The sequence below is a fragment of the Taudactylus pleione genome, unplaced genomic scaffold (assembly GCF_031769625.1).
Source record: "Taudactylus pleione unplaced genomic scaffold, aTauple2 ptg000154l, whole genome shotgun sequence".
In the NCBI taxonomy this organism is placed as follows: domain Eukaryota; kingdom Metazoa; phylum Chordata; class Amphibia; order Anura; family Myobatrachidae; genus Taudactylus; species Taudactylus pleione.
In genome coordinates, this window is record NW_028284556.1 from 4031395 (window position 1) to 4050645 (window position 19251).

The 19251-nt window shown below is 41.8% G+C and overlaps 1 protein-coding gene across 6 annotated transcripts in view; it reads right to left on the minus strand.

Annotated features, from left to right (window-relative positions):
- The window catches only part of CNST (consortin, connexin sorting protein), a 167750-nt gene that overhangs the window by 12905 nt on the left and 135594 nt on the right, over window positions 1–19251 (minus strand). For all 6 annotated transcript variants that reach the window (XM_088474354.1, XM_088474348.1, XM_088474349.1 and 3 more), the window contains one exon: window positions 1985–2120. In XM_088474354.1, the coding sequence (XP_088330480.1) occupies window positions 1985–2120 (136 nt within the window). The remainder of the gene's footprint in view (window positions 1–1984; window positions 2121–19251) is intronic.

Here is a 19251-nt window from a genome sequence, read left to right on the forward strand (position 1 = left end):
GTGGACGGATGGTCCTCCTCTCCCGAGCTAGACCCTGGAGAAGAACCCTACGCATCATCTGATTCCCCTAATGATGCGTCTGAATCAATATGCTGAAAAGACCGATAAAAAGATAACTCTCGCTTAGGCGCCTTAGTAACTACCGGTCTGCTTGCAACAGCTGACTGAGCCATTCTCTGACTTGAGTGGGCATAAGCATGTATCCAGGAAGGATGTATAGGAGGTGCAAACATAGCATGCTGTGGACACCCCATACAAGGAGGCGTTATGGGAGTAGTCATACGACCCGCAAACTGCTTCATAACCTGAGACAAGGAGGACACCCAAGATGGCTCTTGTTCAGGGACTGGTATAGTGGACTGGGGAGGTGGTTCTTTAGACAGCACACAAACCATCCTTTATAAAAGAGGACAAGCCCATCAAACAGGCTTTACATGAAACCAGCACAGGGACCTCCCCCTCCTTATTCCCTTTACATTTTGACATATCAATTTTAAAGGTAACAATGCAATGTAATGTGACCACCTTCACAAATAACAAAAAAAGTGAAGTATAAAGAAAAACCCCACACACCTGCAACAGAGGGATGAGGAGAAACAGTGATAAAAAAACACTGACAGAAAAAAAAGACAGTATTAACACAGCAGCTAGCAAACAGTCACATACAATGCATATGCAAATAAAGTCACATTGGGCTCTGAATCAACTACTCAAAACACAATGCTTGGTAGGATATAGAGCACTATATACCTGGCCCATGGGGGAGGTATACAAGGAGACTGACCCAAAACCTCCTGAGACCAACAGCTACAGCAGCACACCAATTGTGGACTGTGAGCGTCTCATATACACGAGGCGGGTAGGAGGAGCGACCCAGACGCACAAAACCGTTGAAGGGACTGCGTCTGGGTCGGGGGAGGAGCTGCCGGGAGAGTGCCTTCCTCCCCTAAGCAGCATCAACCGGGCAGGTACGCTGGCCTCGTGACAGCAGAAGTGTCTGCTGCCGATCCACGGCATCAGACGATAAGACCCCGGTGGTCTAGTGCGGACGCTCCGGGCCCTAACTGCAGCGGCTTCTGGTGCATCTCCTACACCGGAGGCAAGGACTGCTGCGTGCGATTCCCCGTAAGCAAGGAATAGCCTTACCTGACATCTCTGTGCGTCCGGTTGCAGTCCGGGTCCCAGCATCGCTGCTAGCAAGCACAGCTGAGATGAGCCAAAATCACCAGCCCTGTTACTGGTGTTGCGGCCAGGTGGAGGTAGATGGAGTCGCAGTACATGCTTCTTAATTCAGACACTCAGTACTGCCACCCCAAAATCATAGAAAATAAAAAAATAAAAGCTTAGGATTGCCTGAGTAGTCCCCTGTTACAAAGGTGTGTCTTAATCCTGCCGCACCAAATGAACAACTGAAGGCCTGGGGCTGGGGTATATATGGAGGAGGACCCGAGGCATCCTCGGGGCTGAAATCTCTAACTGGTGTCTGCATCTCTCCAACCACATTACCCCTTGGTATCCCTGTGGATCCCTATGGACCCTGAAGAAGTAATATCACTTTTCTGTTATTCTGTTATACCTGATTGCAAGGTTTGCATTCTTTTCTGAAACTCAGTGAAAAGAAAAAGGACAAAGCTATCTAGTGCAGGATGCCGAACATTTCATATATACATACACATACTGGATGGCAGTCCTGCCATCCAGAATATAAATCTGTGGGACATTCATTTGTGAAATCAGCTTTCACTGATAAGCCTAAAACTGTGCATGTCTGTCTCCCAGGTGTGTGGCACAGCTCATTATAACTCTCAGGCAAAATGTAAATTACTAGATGGTATAGTGGACATCTTAAGCATTTTTATTAACAAATAGTTATGTCCTTTTTACTAATTTCATAAGAAATAACATCTGATCATTTGTATGACACTTACTAAAAGATCAAATGAGAAAAAAAGTGTAAAAGGCGAAATCCATTATATATTTATACCTTGGTCAAGAGCATCTTCTGTTTCCTGAAATCGCACTTTCCTCTTTGCTGGTTTCTGTGATGATTGGACAATCTTCTCCCCCTCGCTTTCATTGCGCTTCTTTAGTATGGACACCAGGCCTTCAGCAGGGCTAACCTAATTATTGACAAAAATAACGTCAACAGCGAATAAAATGTTCTTGAATAAAGTCAAAAGCATTTGGGGTTATAAATATATTTTAACTAGTTTGAACAATGCTTTTTTCAATGGTGCGAAACAGAAATACACGTGGCTCCAACTCACACAGTTAAAGTGTTACAGATGTCATGTATAAATGTGTAAGAGTTCATTTTACAAATAAATATGGGAGAAAATCTTATACCAGAAAACTAGACAGCTGCATTTGACAGGTTGCAGCAATAATTTGGGGAGAAGAACAGAAGAAAGCAAGATGCTGCAGAGTTAGACAGTGGAAGGAGCATGGTATCTCTGTAGAACAAGGTTGTGGATAGAGATAGAACATTTGAACAAAATTTGAGGGCCTGAAAAACTTATTTGCGGTACAATTGTGCTTTTGGTGTCAGTTCAATTTGTGTCCAACTCTCGGTTAGGAGTTACAGTTCAGTTTAAAAAAAAAAAAAAAAAAAAAAAAGTTAAAATAAATGATTTAAAAAAGAAAAAAATTAGAAACACAAACTGAGAGCATTACAAGTTGACATGCAAGACTGTTAAGAATACTATATAATGTAGCCAGCTACACCATAAGAGTTATACAGTATAGTTTATCCTGGATCAAATTGTCTGTCATTGGGGGCGATTCAATTCAGTGTGCTGTTAATAGGGTCGGGAAGGAGTTCTCAGAGCTATTCATTTCAGCGCGCTGTTAGGCCGACTAAAGTATTTCTTCTTACACCCACCTGAGTGTACAAGCAGGAATCTGACTAAAGTGCCGGCCGCAAGGTTGTTTGCCGGCTCAGTGCGGCGCAAAACAGCCTCGTAGCCAGCACTTTATTTGGAGAATACCTAGGTTAAGTCGCGAGAACTGGCATTCTCCGACTAAACAGCGCAGTGAATTGAATAGCTCCAGGACCAACTTTCTGGCGCTATTCACCTAGCGCTTAATTGAACCGCCCCCACTGTATGCAACATTAATTGCCCAGTGGGGTATATATATTATTTATATATATATATATATATATATATATATATATATAAAAAGTTCGTTATACAGAACAACACATTCGCATCGGTCACTACCCCGGTGGAGCTTACAATCTATGTTCCCTACCACATCTACACACACTAGGGATTTTTTTTTTTCTTTAGACAAAAGTCAATTAAACTACCAATATGTTTCTGTATTGTGGGAGGAATACAGAACTCCACATACAAACTCCACAGAAATAGGGCCCTGGTTAGAATCAAACCCATGAACGCAGTGATGTGAGACAGCAATATTATTTGCCACCATGATAAAATGTTTATGACTTTTCTCACCCAATATATATCTGTGCCCGATCACTAAGTTCTTGCTCTGGTTTGTGATTCCCCTTTGAGTTGGAATTGGCGATTACTGGGGGAATTCAATTAAATGCAATGTTAAATAGCACCGGGAATGAGTTCCCAGAGCTATTCAATTGTCCCCATTGTGTCCTGCACTTAAGTCGGGAGATGCAGGTTACGGTGCCCAATGCCGGGTGTTTAGTCCTGTGAATCATAGGAAAATCCTAAGGCATGTATTCAGTATATCCCAGATCTAAGTATACCATATTACATCATGTGAATCATAAAAGAATCACAGGAAATCAGATGTTGCAGGTAGCAAATGTGTTTAGTATACCCCAGGTTTAAGCATACCAAAGAATAGCCTGTAAGGAGGGTCTATAGCTAAATAGAGTGCTTATTAGGTACCGCTAAAGCACACAGGACCAAATGTATGCAAATAAAGCATGTGTTCAGTATATCCCAGGTTTGAGCATACCATATTTCAATTGTGAGTCACAGGTAAATCACATACTCATATTCAGTATATCCCAGGTATGAGCATGCCATTTAGTTCACAAAAGATTATCTGTAGCAGGTAATGCATGTTTTCAGTATTTCTAGGCTTTGGCCTATAATCGGGATCTATTTCTTTACAATGATGATTAATACATACATTTGTTAACAAACAGAACACTTATCACATGTAATAGTGTAATATTGCTTAGCAGATAACAAGTGTAGCCTTGTGTCAAAGTAGTGGTATAGGTAATAGAGTGGAGCACTTATAAGTTGCTGCCTTTGCTGTTACCTGCTATACAAAGTAGTGAACAGGGAAGGAGAGAACAGGCACAATGGTTCTCAGAAAACAGATACAAGCAGCATCTGCTGTCAGGGTACCTCCACATCTGTCCGCCCAGTTGCTACCATAGCGCAGGACAGCACAACACAGAGGACCACCAATGAGAAGGCTGTGGAGCAAAGACCCAGAGAGACAATGTGAGTAGATGTGGGGGACTCCTTGTGCACAGGGGGAGCTCCCAGAACACTGGATGGCTATTTCGCCAATTGCTTGATCTTCGAGAGTTGTGAATGCATTAGCGAAAATCTCGGTATCAAGCCCTGTGCTCATTACAGCAAAATTCAAGATGTGAACCTATCCCTTTTATCAACCAAATGACCTATACTTGTTTTGTTTCCCAGACTGGCTGCACCTTGTCTGAGTGGGAAATCAGAATATAGAAACCCTGTATCACTTGAGAAACTGTTGACATGAGGCATCACTGAATTAGCATCAATAACTTATTTTAAAGAGACTGGACTTAGCCAAACTATCACAAGTGCAACAAGCAGGCAATGGGGTTTTTAAACTTAGTTCTAGATTACACAGTATTTGAAGTCACAGCCAATTTATAATCTTGTGGATTTAATGTGCTGATCCTGTTTTCAAGCTCAGCAATAAAAAGTCACACGTTCCAATATTCTATTTCTAGTACAGTTGCATGACGTTGAAGAGTACAATTGAACAAATAGAATTTTTAGTCATCAGAATGTTTGGTCTAAATTCAGGGATCATAAGAATGATTCTATAATATAGATAACATTTTAGTAATCACATTCCAACTGGTTAATTATGTATATACCCTCTTCCCTTGCCAGTAGATTATGAGTGCATCAGGAGCAGCAATACATAACAGTGTCATGGGTGTGTCAATAATGGATCACTACACTTTTATCCAGTTAATGGTAGATCTGTGGTTGATAAAATAATGCTTAATGAAGGGGTCAACAGTGCCTGACAGTGTCTGCATGGAATGAGATGAGCTACAGTCAGTCAACTAACAGTTGAGCAGATCATTGATGCTGACAGAAGCATTAAGCTGCACAATTCATTGCACCTGGTCACCTATGGAACATGGCCTCGGCTGAACTATCAGAGTTCCACTTTTCTCAGTGAAAAACAAGGTTGGTCTCAGTATCATAAGAAACCCATACTCTTAGCAACACATTGAAAAACATTGCCTGCAGCAGTGGTTCCCAAACATTCCTGAAGCACAACACCCTACGTGGTTCCCAACCACTGTCCTCAAGACACACTAACAGTCCAGGTTTTAGGGATATCCATACTTGAGCACAAGTGACTTAATTAGTACCTCAGTTATTTTGATTTAACCATCTGTGCACAATCATGGATATAACTAAAACCAGGACTGTTAGTGTGCCTTGAGGACAGAGGTTGGGAATCACTTCCCTAGAGTATCAACATTTTTTACGCAACCCATTGGTCAAACAATAAAAAAATTCAGCAAAAATTATTAAATAAAGTAAATTGTGCTTAACCAGTTATGTGGTGGTGGACAGGGTTACGCTTCTGTTTGTCCACATATTTTATGATGGGCAAAACCACTGCTGGTGGCTGCCAATTACACCGACCCTAAATTTGATTTGGTTCTACACCACAAACCTAAGGCACCCTAGGGTGCCATGGCACCCAGTTTAGGAACTACTGACCTACAGTGATGAATTTTGGTTTTAGCACTGATGCGGAAATACTGTGCAAGCACATGGCAGACTCATTGTGATGGAAATCAACAAGCACTCTGATCATGGCACATGCTGAAGCAATGATTAAGTAGTAGGGTATGTTTGAACACCAGGATATCTGAACATTGAGTTTCATGCGCAACGCTTCATGGCTGCAGTGTGTACCCAACTGCATATAAGTGTATCCAGGAAGAAAATGTATTGTGACACAAGGCTGGGAATGTTCTGGACTGGTTCCAGGAACATGGCAGTTAATACAGCTTAATGCAGCAGCCTCCTCACATGTTCGCTCTGAATCCAATTGAGCGTATGTGGAATGAGATGAAAAACCACTATTCTGAGCAGAGATTTACTACCAGCCAATTTGTAGCCCAGATCCCAGAGTTTCAATTAATTTAAGTTAATAAGAGCCGGCCTTTTGTGCTACACTTATATTGTCTTGCTGAGTTCATGCGCCTACCAAATCAGTCTGTTTTCAACGGAACTATTGGAGCAGCTTGCAATGATATATACAGTTAGGTGCATAAATATTGGGGCATTGACAGAATTTTCATATTTTGGCCTCTAGTCACCACCACAATGGCTTTGAAATGAAACAAACAAGATGTGCTTTAACTGCAGACTTTCAGATTTAATTTGAGGGTAATTACATCCAAATCAGGTGAACGGTGTAGGAATTACAATGGTTTCTATAAGTGCCTCCCACTTTTTAAGGGGGTCCCAGGGACCACTCACTTTAAAAATATTGGGGTCTGACTCCAGGGTTTCTGAGTCCCATCAGAATTTACGCTTTTGAGCTTGCCATATGCCATGAGACCACCCCACATGCCCTTTATATATGTTGTTGCACGATATTCCTATTTTTCCTAAGGTACATTACGTAGCAATACAATAGAGTCTCCTAGTGTTTGCTTTTTTAGCAGCCCTTGCCCCTCAGTTTGTCTTTCAGCACAGCCAGCTCCACACCCACACACACTTTTCTCACTACGTCAGCTGCCAGCTCCATCTGCCAGTTTGCATCACTCAGCACCCTACAGGCAACACATGGTAAATGACACGGATCCCGCCTGTGTGCATCTTGTCTGGTACAGCCCATGAAGATCATGCTCAGTCACAGACCAGATCATGTGTGTGTTATACGGTGTCTGGACACTGTTTAGCAAAAAACAAAACAAACAAAAAAAATTCTCTACAGATTAAATAGCTCCCAAAGTGCGACAGCCCCTCTCTATCCTGACATTCTCTGTATGTAATATCACGCCCTGTCATGCTCCCCAGCCCCCTTCTATTCTGACATTCTCTGTATGTAATATCACGCCCTGTCATGCTCCCCAGCCCCCTTCTATTCTGACATTCTCTGTATGTAATATCACGCCCTGTCATGCTCCCCAGCCCCCCCTATTCTGACATTCTCTGTATGTAATATCACGCCCTGTCATGCTCCCCAGCCCCCCCTATTCTGACATTCTCTGCATGTAATATCACGCCCTGTCATGCTCCCCAGCCCCCCTGTCCTGACATTCTCTGTATGTAATATCACGCCCCGTCATGCTCCCCAGCCCCCCTCTGTCCTGACATTCTCTGTATGTAATATCACACCGTCATGCTCCCCAGCCCCCCTCTTTCCTGACATTCTCTGTATGTAATATCACGCCCTGTCATGCTCCCCAGCCCCCTCTGTCCTGACATTCTCTGTATGTAATATCACGCCCTGTCATGCTCCCCAGCCCCCCACTGTCCTGATATTCTCTGTATGTAATATCACGCCCCGTCATGCTCCCCAGCCCCCCTCTGTCCTGACATTCGCTGTATGTAATATCACAGCCTGTCATACTCCCCAGCCCTCCTCTATCCTGACAGTCCCCTGCACTGCATTTAAAATTTATCACATGCCCCTCTCTGTACTGTCCGCATACCCTGACCTCTCCCTCTTTTCTTTACAAAATCCCTCCTCACTATACTTATTATTCAGCCCCCCACAGGGACACACAGACCCCCCCCCCCACACACACCCGTCACCCAAACACATACCTGCTGCTATCAGTGCAGATTGGAAGCCGGTAAGTCAGTGCGTCGCCAGGTCCGTCAAAGCCCCATTGGAACGGAGGAGCTGCGTGCTGCCACTGCACCTCAGACTACCACTGCACCTCCCCCTAGATTCAGCCAGCCTCTAAATCATGCTGTGATGGACATTATTATTAGGTGTGGCGTTACTGGTACAGCTGCCTGAGCTCCTCCAGCTAACCGCTCGGTCATCTGCGATCATTGAGGTTTCTAGGTAACTCAGACAACCCCCTGCGTACGTGGCAGACACCCGCCACAGCACCCGCTCACCACTGAAGTACTGACCCCACCCGCCACAGTACAGCATAAGTCACCAGCTCACATCTGAAGCACCGACCTCACTTGCCACAGCACAGTACTCGTTCACCATCGAAGCACCTCCATCTGCCACAGCACCAAAGCGCCACACGCTAACGGCTCACCCTACCCGCTACACCTCCGCAGCACCAAACACCCACCCACTTACCCCCAAGCCGGTTGCAGGGGCCGTCTTCACTCCGGGTCACAGAGCCGCATGTCACTCCCTGCAGTGGCTCCACCTACGCTTTTTATAGTTTGCAGCCAGGGCCGGGGCATCAATCACTCAATCAGGAGCCCAGGGATTGGCCGTAGCGGACCGCGTCCCCGGGGACCAACCCATTCTTAAAAAATGAGTCCATGGTCCTCAAAAACAGGTAAAATATGCACTATAGTGCGTATTTGCGATCACTGGTCAGTATTATGACAGTAGGCATCCCGACTGCCGGCATTACATACCGATTCCTCTGATTTTACATGCTACTGGTTCCAGGAGCAGTTACTATATACAGCATATTAAATTCTGCCTTAGCCTGTGCTATTTAAGTCGCAATTTAGGTTCAGCATTCAAGACTCTACTTTGTCTTAATTAAAGCAATGTAACACAAAGTGTTTGCTTTGAGTCTTTAAAACCAAGAATATCAGGTATCACCCAAATTATGGTGATAGAGCTTTCTGTAATGTTGTGATGTCTACTTCCAAGTAAAATAAATGAAGTAACGGGGCCCATAGATCAGCAATCACAAAATGATTCAAACATTTTGCATATTTTCCCAGACTTAACAATTCCCAATACACCAATATGTGCCCATACATTGCCAATATTTTACAGTGATTCGCAGATCATTTCCATCAGATCAGCAAATCATGAAAGTGACCATTTTACTAGTAAAATCCTAGTCGGCAAAACGGTCGGCAAATCGGCTGACTGTTACCATACACTTGCAATCTACAGCCCCAATTGGTCTGTGAAATCCAACATGTTGGACAACCTAATTTTGATCACTTTTTGGTTGGAATCGGTGGTTGGTGAACCCCCTACATTGTGTAAAAAAAAATTGCCAATCATTTGCAAAACACAGATACAGGAGACAAGTGAGTATCAAATAAAATGAAAAAAACAACAAACTTTAAATAAGAAAAAAAATTGAAGAAAAAGAAAACTAGGGAACGATTACAATGGATTAGTTTAAGCAAAAGGGCAGTGAGTCTGAGGAAGAGCAAAGCAAAAGGACGAGGTATGAAATTTTCATTAGATTTGTTTATTAACACAAAAAGAGGGATGGAGTACATTCCCAAAAATGCAGTGAAGTGCAAACTATCTGTTACCAAGTGACTTGTTTATTATAACAGCCTTATATGGAAAGCAAACCTGCTTGTTACCATACTGGAAAAAATTATTCCTTAAAAAAATAGTTTAACTGTGTTATAGTATTGACTAAGTTTTATGCCTAGATGGTTAGGGAAAGAACAAAAAGAATGAATGTATAAAGGAAAAAGATGACATTATCTCCAGGCTATCCAGGTGTGCCTGTTTTCTAAGGTTGTACTAACTCTTGAATCCATAGAAGCGCAGGTTTGAATTATTGATTTTGATTTAAAAAAAATTAATGTGTTTGAATGTTTTCTTAAAAAGAGGAAAACACGTGAAAATAAATCACACTTAATATGCTAAGTGACAATAAATAGAAAGGTGCAAAGTGTTAACAGTGTTATTCCCTAATAAACCTGGTAACTGGGTTTTCCTTTGCTGTAAGTGCAAGTAAATAGAACATGCCAGATGGGATAAAGAAGAAATACTAAGGGGCCTATGTATCAATAATCACAGAACTGCTGAGATTATTAAGGTTTCAAATCGTGGCGGGTATTTTCAGTTGTAATGAGAATATCCTCACTATGTACAAAGGAGAACTCGCAGGGATAGCAGTTGCGGTAACCGCTGTACCTACACGTTATATCCCCGCATATTGTAGAAGTCTTTCAAGTTTGTGAAGGACTTCTCTGGGGGAAGCCGACACTGCGCATGCTCACAGGGTCTGCTTCCGCCATCAGCCGGAGGCTGCGAGTGAGATATAAAAGGATCTCTTTCCTGCTCGTAAGCCTCCATAGGCTTAAAGCAGTTTACACCATATGAAGATGTAAACTACCGAGCAAAACTCCAAAAGCTTCACTTTTTTTGGAGTTTGGTACATGAGGCTGAAATTGTAGTCCCCATTGAAAATAATGGGAACTGCGATCTGCAGTAATAATTAGCACTCTGCCAGAGATTTCTGTGAAAGCTCCTGCAGTGTGCTAGTAGTACATAGCAACAGATCATAAGATTACACAGAAACTGCAGTTTCTACAGAATTTTATGACAAAAAAAAAATACATAGGCCCCTAAATCCAATTCCCACATTACAGTAAAGTTGGAAAGCCATTTTTGCTACAGATAACATTGCATTCTGGAAAAGTCCTTCAATCGGAGCTGTTTTTAGTATGGACAGTTAACCTATAGAAAATAAAATAACCTACTTAATAATATGTAACATGTCTGTCTAGAACCTGATTATTAATTACCTTAATTTCAAAGTAATAACAGCATGTACAGTTAACCATAAAAATACTGGTAGACAGACATATTATCTCAATTTCTCTGTACAGGATAATGGGGAGATGACAGAGTAAGTTTTTTTTTCTTTTATTTATTATCAGTTATTAATAGAGCGCACACATATTCTGCAGCACTTTACAGAGAATATTTGTCCATTCACATCAGTCCCTGCCCCAGTTGAGCTTACAATCTATATTCCCTACCACATACTCACACACATACACACTAGGGTTAATATTTTGTTGGGAGCCAATTAACCTACCAGTATATTTTTGGAATGTGGGGGGAGACCAGAGCACCCGTAGGAAATCCACACAAGCACAGGGAGAATATACAAACTCCAAACAGATATGGCTGTAGTAGAAACTTGTATCAGATGTAGATTGAAAGTCCCCTCATGTTTTTCCAATTTAAATCTGTATTAATTACATTGCTCCAATGTTTAGGTATTAACATCTTTGGTTATTCAGACATATAAAAACAAAGAAACACACAGAGTATATACTATTAGGGGTTTGTTAATGCAACTATCTATAAACAAATCACATTGCAGAATCTCAATGCATACAGTACATGTAAACATTGTCAACTAAAATGTTAAATAAATGCCTTATTGTGGGCAGGAGAAAGTGAAAGTGGATGGATTCAGTGGACCTTTGAAGAATGTACCAAAATGTTATGACTTAGAAGGGCACTCATATATTTTTAGAGAATGAATCTCTCCTGCAAATTGTGTGGCCTTTCTCTGTGTTTGATCTGTGGGTCAGGCTTCTTGGATGTAAATATAAAAAGTTAATTAAAACTATTAATTTGAAAATCAATATAAATGCCAAACAGATCCATGAAAACTAATCTATAAGATTATTGCAGATTATTGACAAGTAACTAACAGAGATTTGTTGTTTTCTACTAATTATTAACACAGAAATACATTATGGCAACTTACCTCAGTCTCATGACTAATAGTCTTCCTGATAAAGCCATTTGACTGTGGCATTGATGCTGTTATGTCACAGCACTAGTGTAGGAATAGTACCTGCACACTGTCGGGAGGATTTAGTAGAATGCACTTCCTGATTGTTTTATGCTGAAGTGTGTCATTCCAAACCAATGCTTCAGAAAAGTCATGCAGACTGTAGGCAGTAAACTTTGTAACTATTTAATTGCCATGGAGTATGAAAATACGCCCAAAGGTAGTGTGTGTAGATCAGGGAACTTTTTTACCTTTTACCCCAAAATATATTTAGATACGCAGACGTTACCCCCTTGGTTTGAAAGGAAGGAAATCCTATAGTAGTGCCCCCATATAATGCCCTGGTAGCAGTGCCCCCATATAATGACCCTGTAGTAGTGCCCCCATACAGTGCCCCTGTAGAAGTGCCCCCATATAGTACCCATGTAGCAGTGCCCCCATATAATGTCACTGTAGCAGTGCCCCCATATAGTGCCCCTGTAGAAGTGCCCATGTAGTAGTTCCCCAATAGAGTGCCACTTGTACAAAAAAAAAAACCACTTACCTTAAACACCGCTCCTGGATCCGCCGCCGTCCTGTCCGCCCGGCTGCTCCTCGGCACTATGGGAGAGACATCATGACATTCTCCCATAGTGCGCATGGAGAGAGTCGGAAGCTGGAGTTCAGAAGAAAACTCCAGCCTCCGGCTAATGCGGCGCTGCATGGAAGGAGCCGGGCGCCCGCTGGTAATAACATCTCAGCGGGCGTCCGGCTTAGAGCCTCCCTGCGGCACCAGGCTGAAAGTCACTGGCGCCCCACATGGCGCCAGTGACCTCCATTCCTGGGGGTAATAGACGGACAGCCGGGCATGCAATGATTAATATGCATGCCCGGCTGTCCGTCCATTACCCCCAGGAATTTCATTTTTACCCCATTTGGGGTAATTTACCCCTGTTCCCCGACCAGTGGTGTAGATGTACATCTTAAGGCAGAGGAGAACATAGGACTCTAGTGCTCACCTCTATTTATGCACAAATCAGTCTAGCAAACTATTAATTGTGCTCTCTTTTTAATCACTTATGAAATAATTACCTACATAGTTAAGAAGGTTGAAAACAAGACACAGGTTACATTGAGTTAAACCCTTCATAAACTCTTTTTGCGTTGATGTAGAAGGCTGCAAAACAAAACCTTATTTAACCTCCTGAATGCTGTTACCTTATCTTAATATGGGGAAGTAAATCCCTTACTGAATCCAGAAATGGTAATTGAGTACATTCTATGGATCACAGACTCCCATGATGGCCTTTACTAATTACAGACATAGATACAAATTAGTATAAACAAAACAAAAAATCCACATGTACGGAATTCATTTTTAAATTATATTCAGTATTACTAGTTATTTATATAGCACACATATTACGCAGCGCTTTACAGAGAATATTTGTCCATTCACATCAGTCCCTGCCCCAGTGGAGCTTACAATCTATATTCCCTAACACACACACACACACACACGTTAATTGGAGTGATTATATGACATTTATGAATTTCCCATCACTGCCTCATATGGTAGAGAACTCCACAGCTCAACTTACCCTTCTAGCAAGGAGCCCCTACTTCATCTGCTGATGGTGAAATTGTCTTCAATGCACAGTTCATGGCCAGGCCCCATGTCATCAGATCTTTTATGGGCCTCTAATATACCTGTACGTATTTCTATGTATTGATCAAGTCACTTTTCAAGTAAAAGAAAAAGTTTTCAAAACCCCAATGTATGATATAACACTTTCATACCACTTAATGAGGTTAACACCCTATCTCACTTTCCATGATTCCCTTAAAAAAGATATATGTCCAAAACTGTGACCTATATTACATATGTAGTATTACATAAGTCCTATTTTGTACTGTTAGTCAGTTGTCAAATTATTTGTTTATGTACTATGTAAGGCACTGCGGAACACTTGTGGCGCCATATAAATAAAGGATAATAATAATAATGTAGTCTGACTAGTGATTATACAATGCTAATGCTAGATGTTCATTACATATATTTATCCCTCTACCTATGCATTCCAGAATTTTATTTACAACAGCAGCTGCTGCTGCCTGGCACATGGGCTGCTTCTACTACGGTGCCTTGCAAAGGTATGCACCCCCCTTGGCTTTTTACTTTTTTTGTTACATTAGAACCTGTAAAAAAAAAATTTTTATCTGAATTTTATGTGATGGATCTGCATAAAATAGTCTAAAGGTGCCCACACACATAGCGATCTGCACACGATCCCACGATGTGCGCGATTTCCCCTGAACTTTCCCCTGGCAGTCCTACAAACGATTTGGAGTAAAAAGCATCCAATCTGACTTAAGATCTATCTTGCATCTCAACTTCCAGTGCATTGTGTCCCAGATTGTCAGATCTACCCTACTGCACGGCAGATCTGACGAAGCGATGTGCGACCAGCGGGGATGCGTATCGCATCGTGATCGTGATTGGGGACTCACGATTTACTCTCAGTTTGGTCATATTTTACACAATCTGTCGGAATCGGCCAGATCGGGTAAAATATCGCTATGTGTGTGGCCAGCTTAATTTGGTGAAGTGAAATGAGAATAATATATTATAAAAAAGAATCTTTATAAATAAAATTCTGAAAATTGGCATGTGCATATGTAATCACGCCCTTTGCTATGAAGCCCCTCAAAAGTTCTGGAGCAACCAATTACCTTCAGAAGTCACATAACACTGCATAACAATGAAAATGTTTCCGATTACTTCTAATTGCTTTCAGCATGCAAAAAATGAATATGACATTTAAAACTCTCAGTTAGCTCCAAGTTCCAAGATATAGCCCATTTATGACGATGTAGGGATATTCCTAGTGAAGTGGGCAGAATGGAGAGAATCTTACCAGCAATCTGCGTTCTGCGCACAGGGGGCGGGGCCTAATGACCCAATTAAATGAATCAGTTATTTGTCCCCTCCCCTATTCAAATATATGCGAATCACGGGATTACCCACACAAGATAACTGGTGCACTGAGTGACAAGCATAGTGAGCGATTCCACCAAGACATTTCAGCAATGGAACAAAGATATCAGGGTACTGTAGGTGAATCACTACTGTTGGACAGTGACAAGAGATGCCCCAGAAGAGTAGTACAAGCGACAAGCACCCCCATGAATAGGCCACTATATTAGATAGTACTTTAGTATGCTGTATGTTTGTTTCGTATGCTGTATGTTTGTTTCGTTTTGAGTTCTTATTTGTGACTGATTGAATTAAAACTGTTATTTATTTTCTATCAAGAAAATATCAGATTATTTTAAAATAGCTTTTCACTATGACTACATTACTAATGTACATACAGTATTGTGCAAGTAGTGTAGCTCAAAAAATACAGCTAGTAAAAACATTCTGAAATCATTTAAATTTTTCTTGACCTCAAATTAGTAATGTATGACTATTTTTAGAATGGAAACAAATTAAAAGTATTAATTTGTTGTACAGTGTAATTAGTGAAATGAAGTCCGCCTGTGTGAAATCTAAGTGTCACATGATCTGTCAGTATAAACACACCTTTTCTGAAAGGCCCCAGAGGCTGCAACACCACTAAGCAAGAGGCATCACACCATGAAGACCAAGGAGCTCTCCAAACAAGTCAGGGACAAAGTTGTTGAGAAGTAAAATTCTGGGTTGGGTTATAAAAAAAATATCCAAATCTTTGATGATCCCTCAGAGCACCATCAAAACCATCATCATCAAATGGAAAGAACGTGGTACCACAACAAACCTACCAAGAGAGGGCTGCCCACCAAAACTCAAAGACCGGGTAAGGAGGGCAATCAGAGAGGCAGCACAGAGACCAAAGGTAACCCTGAAGGAGCTGCAGAGTTCCACAGCAGAGACTGGTGTATCTTTGCATGTAACCACAACAAGCCGTACATTCCATAGAGCTGGGCTTTATGGAAGTGTGGCCAGAAAAAACCCATTACTTAGTGATAAAAATAAGAAGACACAATTTGAGTTTGCCAAAAGGCATGTGGGCGACTCCCAAATGCATGGAGGAAGGTGCTCTGGTCAGATGAGACTAAAATGTAACTTTTCGGCCACCAAGGAAAACGCTATGTCTGGTGCAAACCCAACACATCCCATCACCCCAAGAACACCATCCCCACAATGAAACAGGGTGGTGGCAGCATCATGCTGTGGGGATGTTTTTCAGCAGCAGGAACTGGGAAACTGATTCGAGTCGAGGGAAAGATGGATGGTGCTAAATACAGGGATATTCTTGAGCAAAACCTGTTTGTCTGCCTGTGATTTAAGACTGGGACGGAGGTTCACCTTCCAGCAGAACAATGACGTGAATCATACTGCTAAAGCAACACTCGAGTGGTTTAAGGGGAAACATTTAAATGTGTTGGAATGGCCTAGTCAAAGCCCAGATCTCAATCCAATTGAGAAGCTGTGGTCAGACCTGAAGATTCCTCAAGGCAAAAATCCCATGGGCAAGGTGTGGCAAGCTCACAGAAACTTACCCAAAGCGACTTGCAGCTGTAATTGCCACAAAAGGTGGCTCGACAGAGTACTGACTTTAGGGGGGTGAATAGTTATGCATGCTGAAGTTTTCGGTTATGTTGTCCTAAATGTTGTTTGATTGACAATATAAAAAAAAACAACAACTTCACAGTTGTAGGCATGTTCTGTGAATGAAATGATGCACAACCTACTCCTACCTATGATACTCACACTAGTACATCCTCACTCATATCCCACTGTCACTCTTCTTGCATCAGCTTTTTCCCACTAGATTGTAAGCGGTCTCATGACCAGGGCCCTCCCCAACCCTTGTTTTCACATCTACATTGAATTTTCTCTACCATGTATGTCACTTTCTTAATGCAGATTTATGTTGTCCTCATTGCCTGGTACTGTGTAAAAAAAAAAACGTTGAAAAAAAAGATAGAAAGCTATTTTTGTTCCAGGACATTACTGTTTCACGTAAATTGGAGGTACATTAAAATGGGAGCAAGTATATTTTCGTGTTGTGAAAACGCAATTTTAAAAACCGTTAAAAAACCGCCTGCTGCATCCACATGCAATGTTTAAAACACTTGATGCATCCATACCGCCCATCGAAAAATCAGACCTAATACATTAAAACCATTTTCAACTAATTTTTTTTTTTTTTGCCTTAAATTTGAGAGCCCATTTTTCACCAAAGTATGCAACTTACAATTTCTTTTCCGGTAATTTATCATTAGAAGAAATCCCCACATTTTTAGCCAAAAATAGGGATTTTGCATTTTTTTTTTAATCTCCTGTCTGGGATGGATAAAACTTTTTTGCGTTTTTGACTAATTTTTGGCTAAAATGTCGCCTTTTTTTTAGTAAAAAACGGCTGTTTTCATCAATGGCGAAAAAAACTGCAGATTTTGTCACTAATTGAATACGACGCTTAATTTACTAAACGGTGGTTTTGCTGTCAATTGCAAACCAACAGTCATCGTCAGCAGTTTAAGGTCTAGAAATACAGCATTTACCATGCATCGGTTTGGACTCATTTTAAATCCTCCATCGATGCGTATAGGTTTTAAAGCCTCTATCCCACCGCAAAACCGTCGACAAACCAACGAGTATCTGCCATAAATCGGACATAGATCTTTAGGCGTTGACTGTAATAACAGAGATCCAAGCAACAGTCTTATTAGAGGTCAAAAAGATAATAAAACAATGTGTTGTTTTTTGTTATGGGGAAAAAAAACAAAGTGAGTCTCTACTGTCCAGTTAAGCAGCTGTTACATGGTGCCACTTCAGCGACATGCTGCTGTATTAGCAACCTGATGTGCCACGCTCATCTACCGGTCACTTTCTTGGAACTCTACTATTCTCGTAAAAGCCTATAGACAACCAGATAAGGGAGAAGCATAGGGAACCCATTACACATGTACAAGTACATCATGTGTTTACTCGGGATACGTTCAGGATCCCGACAGTGGGGATTCCAGGGGGTCACAATGCCGACGCCGGAATCCAGTCACTTATCGAAATTCCGGCGCTGGCATCCTGATGGTAAGTACCAGGGTTAGGGGGAGGATGAGGGTTAGGCACTAGGGGAGGGTTATGGTTAGGCACTAAGGCCCTCATTCAGAGCCGTTCGCTATTTGCGTTCGTTCGTTCAAAAACAAGGGGTGGCTATGCAAATGATCCGTTCGCACATTGCAGTCTGTTCACACCTCTAAGTCTGAACGAGCGAGCAAAACATACGCTCTTTTATTTCTTAAAAACGCCCCCTGGCCGCTCGCACCATACGTCATGTCCGCTATTTATTAGATTAATCGAGTACATCGAACAGGATATGAACTGCTCGCTATTCTTGTGGTTGGTTTTTTCAACCGCTATTTTGCAAGCAGTTCTGAGTTAAAAAAAACCAAGTGACGTGGTCATTGACGCTGCTATATTAATTATGCACACCCATAAAACGCCCGTTTTGACCTTTAAGCACGCCTGCGAACGGATCTCCACTCCCCGTTTTCAAGCACCTTCCCCTGTTACCACCCACATACGCCTCATTCTGTCACTCAAAATAGCAGGCACTCGCTATATTGCGTACAAATGTTTTTCGGCCGCACTGACTGGTTCGCGCATGCGTACTAAAAACCGTACGCATGCGCAGATGTGCGAACATCGCTCGGAACGAGCGTACTGCCGCTAGCGAGTGGCTCTGAATGAGGGCCTAAGTGAGGAGGGTTAGGTTTAGGGAGTACACTTACTTACAACCATCGGGGTGGTAACCTGGTCGGGATATTGACGTTGGGATTCTGACCGCTGGGATCTCGAGCGCCAGCATCCCGTTCCCAATCCGTTTAATCTAGTGTTCACAAAAGCACATCTATTGCGAGTAGAATATTTGCCTTTTTAAGCTATATATTGAAGAATTGTTTAATTAAGTTTGCTGTAAACATACCACAGCCACATGTCTGAAGCCTCTACTACATATTTTCACACAATGACACTCATTTGCAGGTGTGTTTAACTAAACCTGTGCAATGTGAACTCATGGCGGAGCCACCATATATGTACACAGGCTAATGATAACACTAATTTACATAGAGATTACAATTTTTGAGGACAATAGTAGTACAGTTGTATTGCTGTACTTTCTGTAGTGAAAAGCACTGCACCTCACAAAAACTGTTATTGGGAAACTCTTCCCAAAATGTAATATTTACTCTTAGGGACAGCTCACCAAGTAATAATAAAATACAAAGTTTTACATATCGATGGTGCGGCAATCCTTCAATCCACCTAAAGGCCCAAGTGGTCCAGTACTGCTTTCCTATCTGTT